Source organism: Sinocyclocheilus grahami, unplaced genomic scaffold, assembly GCF_001515645.1.
Source record: "Sinocyclocheilus grahami isolate Dianchi unplaced genomic scaffold, SAMN03320097.WGS_v1.1 scaffold263.1, whole genome shotgun sequence".
NCBI classification, from domain to species: domain Eukaryota; kingdom Metazoa; phylum Chordata; class Actinopteri; order Cypriniformes; family Cyprinidae; genus Sinocyclocheilus; species Sinocyclocheilus grahami.
Genome location: NW_015505442.1, coordinates 129,967 through 140,719, shown reverse-complemented (window position 1 = coordinate 140,719; position 10,753 = coordinate 129,967). Strand labels below are relative to the sequence as shown.

The following is a 10,753-nucleotide window of genomic DNA, read 5'->3' as shown; positions in this document are numbered from 1 at the left end:
CCACATTCACAGCTATAGCTTTTGTAAGTTATTAGATATGCCAGTTTCTTTCATATAACAATATTGTTTTTGAGAGTGTGCGTATTTTTTCCTCTTGGCTTTCCTCTTCCCCATCATTACACAGACTATTGAGTAGTGATCACATCAGGGTAAACTGTATAAAAGCATTCATTTCAGCTTGGTTTATGCAGTGTTTACGCTTCTGCTCAACAATACAATAGTTTATGCATTTCTGTCAAATGTCTATCAAATTTCAACCTATTTTATCTGAATAAATTATGCCTTTATTTGAGATTTGTTAGTGTTTGTCAAAGCTGCTTTAGATTCACTATAAACATGGTTAATTTAGTATCACTGATATATTAGTTTTAATAATATTTTGAGTTAATAATATTAAAAATATTTTTGTTTTTATTTTTGCTTTCATTTTAATTTTAGTTCAAGTTTTCGTCATTTTGTTGATTTTGCCAATTTTAATTATTAGTTTTTAGTTATTACTCTGTATATTTTTCATTAATTGTAATTTAATTTTAAATGTGAGTTATTTTAGTACATCAACATTTGGTACATTTTTTTAACTATTTTAAAATGTCAGTTTTATTTTATTGCAAGGAACTACATTTGTTTTATGGTTTTAATTTTAGTTAACTAATAACCCTGAAATGTCATATTATCTCTCTCTCTATATGTATATATAGAGAGAGATGTATATATAATGCCATAAAATTACACTGAATGAGAGCCATATAGACATTATGTAATAACATTTATAATACTTTCACTTGCAAAGCCATTAAAATATTCTCTAATGTATACATTAAAGTACTCATACAGTTGTACAACTAAATCTTACACAATCAACAATAATAATGCTAAGGTATTTAGCAGCTCAAAAAAACAAAACAGAACAGTTCTGTCAGGACCACTATCGTCAAAGATGATTGACAATTAGCATACAGTTTGGATTGGCGGTATGGTTCCGTTCTGGGTAAGAACTCCCTGCGCATCCATGCAGCCTAGCAACGGATGAGAGCAGGGAGAGCAGCGATAACCCCCCCCCGCCCCCCAGGGTAAACAGAACAGAACCAACATGAATGTATTGCAGATATCGTTAAGTTCAATAATGTTATGTACACATTTTAGAATTAGTCTGATTCAAAGGAGAATCAGAAGACTGAATCCTGACTGACAGAGGAGGAGTTGGGGATGGAGGAGGGTAATTAGCTATTGAGCAATGCAAAAACTGTTGATAACACTGCGGGACCTTATATATGAATACTTAGATAGGTGTTGTATTCCCATAGGTTGATGTGGATCGGCTGAGAGTCAGCTGATGCGAGCTTGACTAACGTGACCTGCCAGAACTAACGTTACACTTGATTTATTTATGCAAAAACAAACATTGAGTAATTAGATTTCAAATAAGCATATTTTTTCAGGTTTCTCTGAAGTGGTCAAACTAATCGTTGACCTAAAAGCTGACCTGAACTCGTGTCAGTCTCTGATGTGGTAAAGATCTTTCTGTTTTGCTCACACTGACTAAGAATAAAAGTTGAAAAGCAGAACAAAATGTACGACTACAAACATATGTGCTAATTAAAAGGTGACACTTTTACAGATGTGGCAAACATCTTAATAGCAAAATAATAATCTGCTCAACCATGACCCGCATGCAACACTTTAAAATGTGTTCTGGAGGTTCCTCTTTTTCTGTCTCAAGTGACGTCCTTTGCGGCTTTAAAAGAAACTGTGTGATGTAAAACAGAGGAAGATGCTATTACTTCAGATTGTAATATTCATAATGTGAATGGCCTGAGATCATCTGTTATTAGTGAAGTTTCGGAGTGCTGTAGATCACTTCATCTCGTTCAGGAGGGCGGCTCTGAGAATGATTTAATAAAACACAAAAGACAGTGAGTGAGATGAATTTCAATAAGCCAGTGATTAAAAGCATCGAGACCACTACATTATGCATTTCCACAGATAAATTCATGAGATCACTGGCTCGAGTATAAATAGATTACATCATAGTCTTGCATAAGGAAATATATCGTTTTATGTGCATTAGTAGTATCAGCAATGTAATGCTTACAATGGAGACCTGGTTTGGTTCATGGTTTTTTGCTTTCTTAAAGACCACAGTGTCATACGCGACAGTTATTGGACCTTCTGCCTGTGAAAGAAGAGAGAAAACAAAACTTTAAAAGATTATTTAGATGGAATGAGTGTTAAGTAGCAGTGCACAGGCCCGTTAACACCAAGAACGATAACTATATTAACGTCCACACTCCACTTCAACGCACAATAACGTTCTGTTTATTATAAGCGTGTGCCTGCAGCTAAGGATTGCCAGGTGTGTGGGGGAAAATCCCCCCACAATTGATAATCAAAACTAGCCCAATCGTGTTTTCTAGGTTCCTATGTTTTCCCCTCTGTCGGGGTCCCTTTTCGTCAATACACTGTAAAAAAAATTTCGTTAAATTTACGGTAAAAAAACAGCAGCTGTGGTTGCCGGAATTTTACGTAAAAAATATGGTAGCAACGATTTAGGTAAGGTTTTGTAAACTTACATTTACAGTTAATTACCGTAATTTCATTAACTGATATAATGTTAATATACCAACCTATTGAAGTACTGAAATCTGTTTTGCACTTTTGTAATACACTGATAACCACCAAATGCAGGTGGTGATGAGAAAGTCACATGATGAACCAAAGCCCATCACAAGCAGCTTTTAAATAATAACATATATAGAAGGTGCACAGTGTCATTCACACAAACACTAAACACCATCATGGTAACACACATGAAACTGAAATAATGCAATAAACATTCATTTAACAACATTAGGTGTAACACACAACCCTAATATACAAAACTGATAAGAAAAAACTAAGAAGAAACATAGTTATTTCAACAAAAAAACATCAAATTTGAAATGTAACGCAGGGAATTCTGAGAATGTCAATTTACGGTTATTCACTGTAAATTATACGATCTTTTTCACTTCCAAAAACGGTATACTACCGTAAAATTAATGTCCAATACATGTAATGTCCAATACAGTTTTTCACTGTATATAGTAGGGGAATTTACCGTTAACCATTTAACAGGTTTTTACTGTAGCATTTTTACAGTCTTTTACCGTTAAATTCACTGTAATTTTTTACAGTGTATGGCTTTAATCCGCGGACTAAAAAACAACCGGCGCCAACAGATTAGCCCAATTCCAAAACCGTGTACTTGGCAACACTTGGCTGTCAATGTGTTTTTATCGTTTTGAGAGTGATTCCTCTGTGTCGTTATCTTTGTAGTTGTGGTGTGAACTTCTTTAGTCCGTGGTGAGAACGGGTCTTTAGTCTGACGATGTGGACATTTTAAGGCCTAAACACATACCACAGAACAGACGTCTGGTCCTCGTTTGGACAATGCGCCATCTTAAAAAACAGGAAGAATTGTATTATAAAACCACAAGAAACCTAAAAAAGTTCCTCTATTCAAAATAATATACAAATGAGGGGGGAAAAAAGAAGTGATATAAATGGAGAGTTTTCACCAATGTAATGCGACAGTGCAATAAATCTTGTGAAATTGGATTTGAGGCATTAGCAATTAAATAGTGAATTGAATGGAATATATACGTGTTAGAACTGACTGTGTTTTTGTCTAAGCCTCCAGATTACTAAAGCCAGCATCAGTAACACAAGTAGCGGCACAGCAGTATAGAGGAGAAAAATCCAGTCCATCTGGTCAGATGGGCCGTCAGGAGAGCAGTTGCTGTCCTCTTTATCATTGCTTGCTGTTTGGTTTCTGCATATGGAGCTGTTATTAAAAATGTAATAGATTAATGGATTTAAAACGTGAATATAAACATAATTATGAAACGTTGCTTTTTAATCAGGTAAATATTTTTACCTTTAACTAAATATGAGATTATGTTTACTGATACCCCTGGTGGTAATCTGACTGGATAAACTCAGGATTTACTTACGGAAATAGACCAGCATCAGTACTTTCAGCTGAGGTCAGAAGACAAAAAAGCAAAAGATAATTATTTTAAATAAATATTATAAATATAAAGAACACACTTCAAATATAAATAAATGCATTAAGTCTAATGTAAATGAAATGTTTTTTAAAGTATAACTGGAATTACACATACGTTTATATTCATTGTCGCTCTGAACAAGGAGTTGAACAGGAGCCTGCAGATCTCCTACAGAGCAGTAGTACCAGCCAGAATCAGTCAGTATCAGTCCAGTCGTCAGCACAGTGAAGGATCTTCTCCCATCATCACTGATCTGGACTGATGAATTCTGGGATGTGTTAGTCCTCCCCACAGTGTAACAGCTCTGATCTTTATATCTGCACCACTTTTTGAGTTCATTCTGATATCTAGGACTGTAGAGACACTGGACACTGATATCACCACCTTCATGTCCAGATACACTGCCGCTCACCACAGACACATCTGGTTCTGAACGCAGAGAACAAAATTATTCTATATTAAACAAAACAATGTAGTGGAAATTTGAAAAATAATGTTAATGCACCACAAACAATGTACTTACCTTTTTTAACAGTTACATACAAATATTTTCTGTCATCTGGTTCTGTATGAGTTCCGATCTCCACAGCACACCAATAATATCCTGAGTCTGAGGACGTCGGATTGTTGAGTTTCACAGTAAAAATACTGTGTACTGGATAATCAGTTATTGTCCATTTCCCTGTAGCATTTGCACGGGCTGTATTTTTGCAAGAATGCCACAAATACCCTTTACACCAGTATTTTGTGTTTAGTTTATACTGATTGTCATACAGACAGGGGATTGTAATGGTTCCTCCTTCTCTTACAGTTACATGATCCAATGTCTTCATGCTCAAAGTTCCTGCAACACACACACACACCTCGTCACCACCAAAATTCTCTTTTGGGTTCCAAAAAAAAAAAAAAAAGACAATTTTGTAAAAAAAAAAAAATGTCAAACTATTGCTGTAAAAAAATTATGATATCATGTCTTATATGTAGACATGATATAATCTGATCTTCGGTAAGACAAACAGATTGAAATACTAAAAAAATAAAGGTTTATGTATTAAGTATTGTCTGATTTATTTTAAATAATACTGCTGTTAAATTAATAATAATAACAACAATAATTGCAGGTAAAGGTATAGGACACATTTTTCCCATATGGCAAAAATCAGTGTTGCAATCGTGTGGTTACTGAAACATTTGTAAAAGCTGTTGAAAGGTCCATGCTATGCGAAATTGAATTTTCTTTGTATTAACGTCTTACACAGCCGGATATAAACTGAACTGCACTCTAAACTTTAAAGTTCTATTTACTGAACCTGTTGTGTTCTTAGAATGTAAAACTAACAAAATATACAAAGTAACAACAGCGGGAAAACAGGGTAGTTTATAAAAACAACCGTAAAACCATCTTTTGAGGGTAGAATGCATTTTCTGGGTCTTACCTGCGGTGTAAAGTAAAACACCAAAGAGAATCGGAGGACGAGCCATGTGACAGTCAGAATGAGTAAAAGACAGAACCTGAAATGAACATTTCACTTCCTGCCAGACAGAAATAAACAGTTCCTGTTACTGTATTCACTGATATAAAAACTGAAGTTGGTAGAGACCTCACAGACAAATTCTGTGCACACACACTGCTAGATCATATCCTTATTGCAGTAATGGTCTGACACAAGAGTATTTGTGTAAATGTGCACAAGAATATACAAGGTATCATAAATGTACAAAACAATGGCATGACTAATTAGCTTAGTGACCCTTCATTCATAATAAAAAGGGACATTTAATATATTTATATATAGTAGATCTGTTGGATGTGATTATGAACTAGACAGAACAGAACATATAGAAGTTTAGAGATGCATATTAAAATCATTCAGTGTGTCCAAATATGATGAAGTGGGTTAGTATTAACTGGCCATGTACAGTATATGTCATTATCTACAAGGTTTCGCAAAAGTCCAATGACAAAAATGGTTGTTTTCTCTAGCAGTAGTTTTCTATGGTGTTTTCAAACACCTAGATCAGAACTTTTCAGTTAATTAGGGTAATGTTTGTATTTATGGAGTACTGCAAGGCTCAGTATTAAGACCATTGCTTTTCACTTACGGTATATGCCTTTGGGAGAAATCAGTCAGGTTTAAAAGAGAATTAATATTCAGTAATATTATCATTTTAACTGCACTGAAACTATTGGAGACAACATTTGAACTAAAATGAGCTGGATAACTAACTTTGCAACATCAACACTTATTTAACTGAACTGAATCAATATTAAATTGACAAACTGAATAATGACACTTGTCTTTTTTAGAGTTGCTTACAGGGGAAATGAAATGAATTTAATTTGATGAATTTTGCAACACTGAACCAAATTGAGCTGAAAGACTGCTCCTTTTAACTAGTCAGGTTCATATAGAGGGCATGTATTTGTTCAGGCATTAAACACTCTTAAAAGGTAGCTTTTCATGCTGAAGGACATTGAAATTTGGGACCCATCAAAATTCCAGGCTTAAGAAGAGCCAAAAGACATACAACGCAAGAAATTGGGTCTTTGAACTCCCAAAAGAGAATGGAAAGAAATAAAAAATCAAAAGAACAAAGGGATCGCCGTGTTGGAGGTGTATTTGAGTAGCACACAGGGCTCGTGTGCAGACTCTGTATCAATCGCTGTTTGCGGTCCTGAACTTAAATTTCCCATGATAAGACCGTTTGTCACTCGCTAATAATGGCTATCAGCTACTCTGAAACTTCAATCTACAAAATGAGTGAGTTTCACGCCTTTAAATAGGCAACATGTTCTAAATAGAATTGGGACGTAATAAAGGCGCGCAAAGAATGCAAAAAAAAAAAGTCAGAATTCAGTCTATGGTTGATATAAATGATATATTTGCTGTATCGTGTACATCGGTATATCGGCAAGGCTGCTTAAAGTTTTTGACACATTAAAGCAATAAAGAAACATGCATAGCCGCAGGAAATTTATCTGGGGGACGCTGTGGGTGGGGCTTGATGTTGCCAGGCGGGGCCGTGGTATATTTGCCATCATGCTATGATCATTTTAAATGGCCAATAAGCTTTGTTAACTGTTATCGTTTCTGTGCCTGGCACTTAGTTTGCTCAGGTGCAATACGAGACCTATTCAGTCTTAAAGGGGTCATATGACACAATTTCAAATTTTCCTTTCTCTTTGGAGTGTTACAAGCTCTTGGTGCATAAAAAAGATCTGTAAAGTTGCAAAGACTAAAGTCTCAAATCCAAAGAGATATTCTTTAGAAAAGTTAAGAGTCAGCCACACCAACCTAAAACGGCTCGTTCTAACACGCCCCCACATATCTACGTCACTATTTGGGCGGCGTTATGCAACTCTTCCCACATCTTCACACAAAGAAAGAAGGCATAACTGTATATACACATACACATATACACATATACTGTATATATACACACACACACACACACACACACACACAAGTATTGCTGCTTCAAGTCAAGGTGCCTGATGCTACCCGGACTTGCTAGCCCCGCACGACACTAAAGCCTAAGTGGAGAGATGGATAGGCCACTCATGTCAGCCTGTTAGCTGACTGAAGACAGAAAACAGCAGGATGGCTGTGACACGAGTTGTCTTACTCCAAGACCTGGAACAAATAATAAACCAGCGTTATTTGTCTAAACACTTTATGTTTAGTGGAAATTTGACTTGTTTTGTTTATGGTGATTATATGATAAAACCAATAATCACAAAAAAAAAAAAAAAAAAACTAATCTTAGGCTCAGTACCTTAAACCAGTCATGGAGATGCATCTTCTCCCTGCTGTGGCTCATGCTCCAGACACGCGCAAATCATCTGGCAGCATTCTGTGCAAAAAGATGAGAGAGACGTTTCATTATTTGCTTATACTTTCTAAAATACTTTTGTGTGATTTAGAACACAAACTGTCCTCCTTTGTTCTTTGATGAAAATCTCACCTCGTGACAGGCCAGGTCTGGTCCAGTTGTTCTCACTGATCAAGTGCAGGTTGTGGTATGTGGGATAATATCCGCACACCATTTTAAACAGTAGAACCCCCAGTGACCACACCGTCATCGGTTTTGCGTGGTACCTGCCCTTCACATTGACCTCTGGTGGACAGTACGCTCTTGTGCCTGGAGGAAAGAAATGTTGTCTGTTATTTAATGCACTTTCACAACATGTTGACTATATATAGGATGCATTTCTGGGAGTTGATTAACTACAGTTCAAAAAGATACCACAAAAGAATTCGTAGGCAAATTTCTTCATGAGCGCAGCGCACTTGAAGTCAATCAATTTGACTTCCATAGTGTCCCGGTTCACCAGCAGGTTCTCCAGTTTGATGTCCCGATGGAAGACACCACGCTTGCTGCAAACGATAGCGGCATCAATGACCTGCTGCATGACCTGTCGTGCCGTCGCTTCATCGAGGCTTCCTCCGTGGAGCTTGACAAAGCTAGACAGGTCCATGCAAGGTGAGGGCAACTCCATGACCATGATGCAATGGTCTGTGTCATCCTGCCAGTCCAGCAGTTTAATGATTTGAGGAACGCTGGGGCCAGTTTTGGCCATGAGCATCAGACCAATTTCCATTGGGAGGCTTTCGGGATGACCAGGCTAAAAGAAAGAAAATTACACAGAGATGGCTTCCCAAATAATGACTTATAGCCCACAAATCAAAACAGCTTGCCTATAGTCAAAACTCATTTGTAGTCTGTGATTACAATGAATATATTATAAATACTCACCACTCTGATATATGGAATATTTGGTCCCTTCACTGAAAACTTCACAGCCACCTGATCAGCAAAACAAAATTTAACAATTAGCATGTGCACAGCGGCCATATCACTCCAGCCATGAATCCTGAAGAGAAAAGCAAAGTTTTGCAAGTTTAAAAAAACACCTCAAGTCCATCCTTGCACCCCTGGCACACAAAGCCATATCTTCCTTGACCCAGCTTGTCACCGATTTTATAACGCAAGCGAATGTCACCTATTAAAAGTAACAATTGTAGTTAGTATAAAATACAATTTTATTTGATTATTTCAGAATTTATAACAACATTTTCCAATTCTCATTGGTTTATTATTCTTACCCTCGTCCACCACATCCTGCTCCAACTGTTCCTCAGCAGCAGGGCCGACTTCAGAAGTTAGAACTATTATATGAATCAAATCCAAAAAATTAGTAAAATATTGCACACAAATGATAATGACACTTAATAAAATTATTCTCAGATGCTCTGATCAAAATTTTTTAAATTAACTTCATATATGATCTTTAACTGTTACTCTAATGACAGAATTGTTAGGTTTTTCTACCAAAAATTTTTCCTTCATCATAACATCTTTATCTGATAGTACCATCAGTAAATCTCCCACATGATCCTGCTTCACTCAGATAGTTCTTCTCCGCCTGAGCCAGATCGTATTTTGCAGCTCTGCGGCAAAACCAAGTGGAGAGCGGGCCACTTCCAGAAACTCTTCTTGCTCTTTTTCCCCTCTCTCTGTGGCTCCTTTCTCCCTCCATCAATCTCAGCAGCAGCAGCTGCCCCAACAGGCGTCTCGTCGAGCCGATGAGTCAGATGGTTCCCTTTCATGGGAACTTCGAACTGCGTCCTCTAGGGGTCGCTATGGGGAACGCCTCGTTGTGACCCGTGTCTGAAGCATACATTGAAAAAACACCAACTCGTTGGCCGGCGACAGCCATGACGTCACTACCGGTGCAACTATAGTATAAATAGGCACCGGGAGAACACATCATCCTCTTCTTCGTCTTCATTGACTGTTTTGTTTGAAGCATGCATTTCTGTGGTAAGAGCAATCTCTATTCATATCATTATGGCGAGCACTAGCAAAGCGTTTAGAGGATGTGTGCATCTGTGTTGTCGTTGTTTAACATCTGATGACACACACGATCTATGCGTTATTTTTTTGGGTGAAGAGCACGCACTCGATGTCTCTGAGGGGGCAATTGGCGTGCACTGCAAGCGTTTTTCCAATGAAAAAGCTCCGCTCTGGTTTGTCTCTCTTTTCGAGGAAAGAGGGGCAGCCATCTGCTTCCCGCGGTTCAGGACCCTCCGCTGCTGAGGCACGGAGGAGAATGAGCTCGTGGGGATCACAGGTGGATCTGATGAGTTTTGAAGAGAGGTTTTCCCTCTCACGATCGTCGGCTGTGGACGAGAGTGAGCCGCTGGAGGATGATATTATTTCATTAATATTGTCTGATCCAGGGGCCAGTGCTCTGCTGGGTTCGGCCCAGCAAAAGCAGGAAATGTCTGAGGAGGGCAAAGAAGCTGAGGCTGAGCCTTCCCAATCCTCCTGCCCTGCGTGTGATGAGCTTTTGAAAGTTATGGCTCGCGCCACGGCAAGGCTTTACTTGCCGTGAAGTGGGCGAAGAAAGTGATGTTGCGAGGTCATCTCGATGAACATAATTTTTCTGGTCATAACCCTCCAGCTTAGGTGAGCCTTCCTTTCTTCCTGTTTTCCATACAGAGATTGAGAAGGAATGGAAGAGGCCGTTTTTTCCTCACACATCCATCGATTCCAGCATACGAGTTATGCCAACATCGAGGCGATGCGCAAAAGCAGTTATGAGAAGATGCCCCTATAGAGAGACGCTGGCTATGGGTGAGATGTCCTCTTTTAAGACTCCCTCCTTGACATCTCGCTCTAATGCCAGGGCATACGCA

The 10,753-nt window shown here is 38.0% G+C and overlaps 2 protein-coding genes across 2 annotated transcripts; both read right to left on the bottom strand.

Moving 5' to 3' along the window:
* Positions 1 to 1,517: 1,517 nt before the first annotated feature.
* LOC107599267 (CMRF35-like molecule 1) lies at positions 1,518 to 5,552 on the bottom strand. The gene is made up of 8 exons (XM_016290811.1): positions 5,486 to 5,552; positions 4,573 to 4,893; positions 4,164 to 4,478; positions 3,993 to 4,020; positions 3,657 to 3,823; positions 3,398 to 3,438; positions 2,093 to 2,173; positions 1,518 to 1,882 (listed from the first exon to the last, which is right to left on the bottom strand). Exons 1-8 carry the CDS (start codon positions 5,529 to 5,531, stop codon positions 1,829 to 1,831), a joined length of 1,053 nt encoding a protein of 350 aa, XP_016146297.1. The 5' UTR covers positions 5,532 to 5,552; the 3' UTR covers positions 1,518 to 1,828.
* Positions 5,553 to 7,836: 2,284 nt separating this feature from the next.
* On the bottom strand, positions 7,837 to 9,661 carry LOC107599266 (serine/threonine-protein kinase pim-2-like). Its single transcript, XM_016290810.1, has 7 exons — positions 9,499 to 9,661; positions 9,158 to 9,220; positions 8,966 to 9,054; positions 8,808 to 8,858; positions 8,298 to 8,676; positions 8,016 to 8,192; positions 7,837 to 7,904 (listed from the first exon to the last, which is right to left on the bottom strand). The coding sequence occupies exons 1-7, from the start codon at positions 9,659 to 9,661 to the stop codon at positions 7,837 to 7,839; spliced, it is 990 nt and encodes a 329-aa protein (XP_016146296.1).
* Between the last annotated feature and the right edge of the window lie 1,092 nt (positions 9,662 to 10,753).

Coding starts and splice junctions, on each gene's coding strand:
- LOC107599267 (XM_016290811.1), bottom strand. CDS start 5,531: ATGGCTCGTCCTCCGATTCTCTTTGGTGTTTTACTTTACACCGCAG. Junction 3,824..3,992: donor ACTGATGCTGGTCTATTTCC/GTAAGTAAATCC, acceptor TTTTAATAACAG/CTCCATATGCAGAAACCAAA. Junction 1,883..2,092: donor AACCAAACCAGGTCTCCATT/GTAAGCATTACA, acceptor AATCATTCTCAG/AGCCGCCCTCCTGAACGAGA.
- LOC107599266 (XM_016290810.1), bottom strand. CDS start 9,661: ATGAAAGGGAACCATCTGACTCATCGGCTCGACGAGACGCCTGTTGGG. Junction 8,859..8,965: donor GGTGCAAGGATGGACTTGAG/GTGTTTTTTTAA, acceptor TTTGCTGATCAG/GTGGCTGTGAAGTTTTCAGT. Junction 8,193..8,297: donor TGCCTACGAATTCTTTTGTG/GTATCTTTTTGA, acceptor TCTTTCCTCCAG/GCACAAGAGCGTACTGTCCA.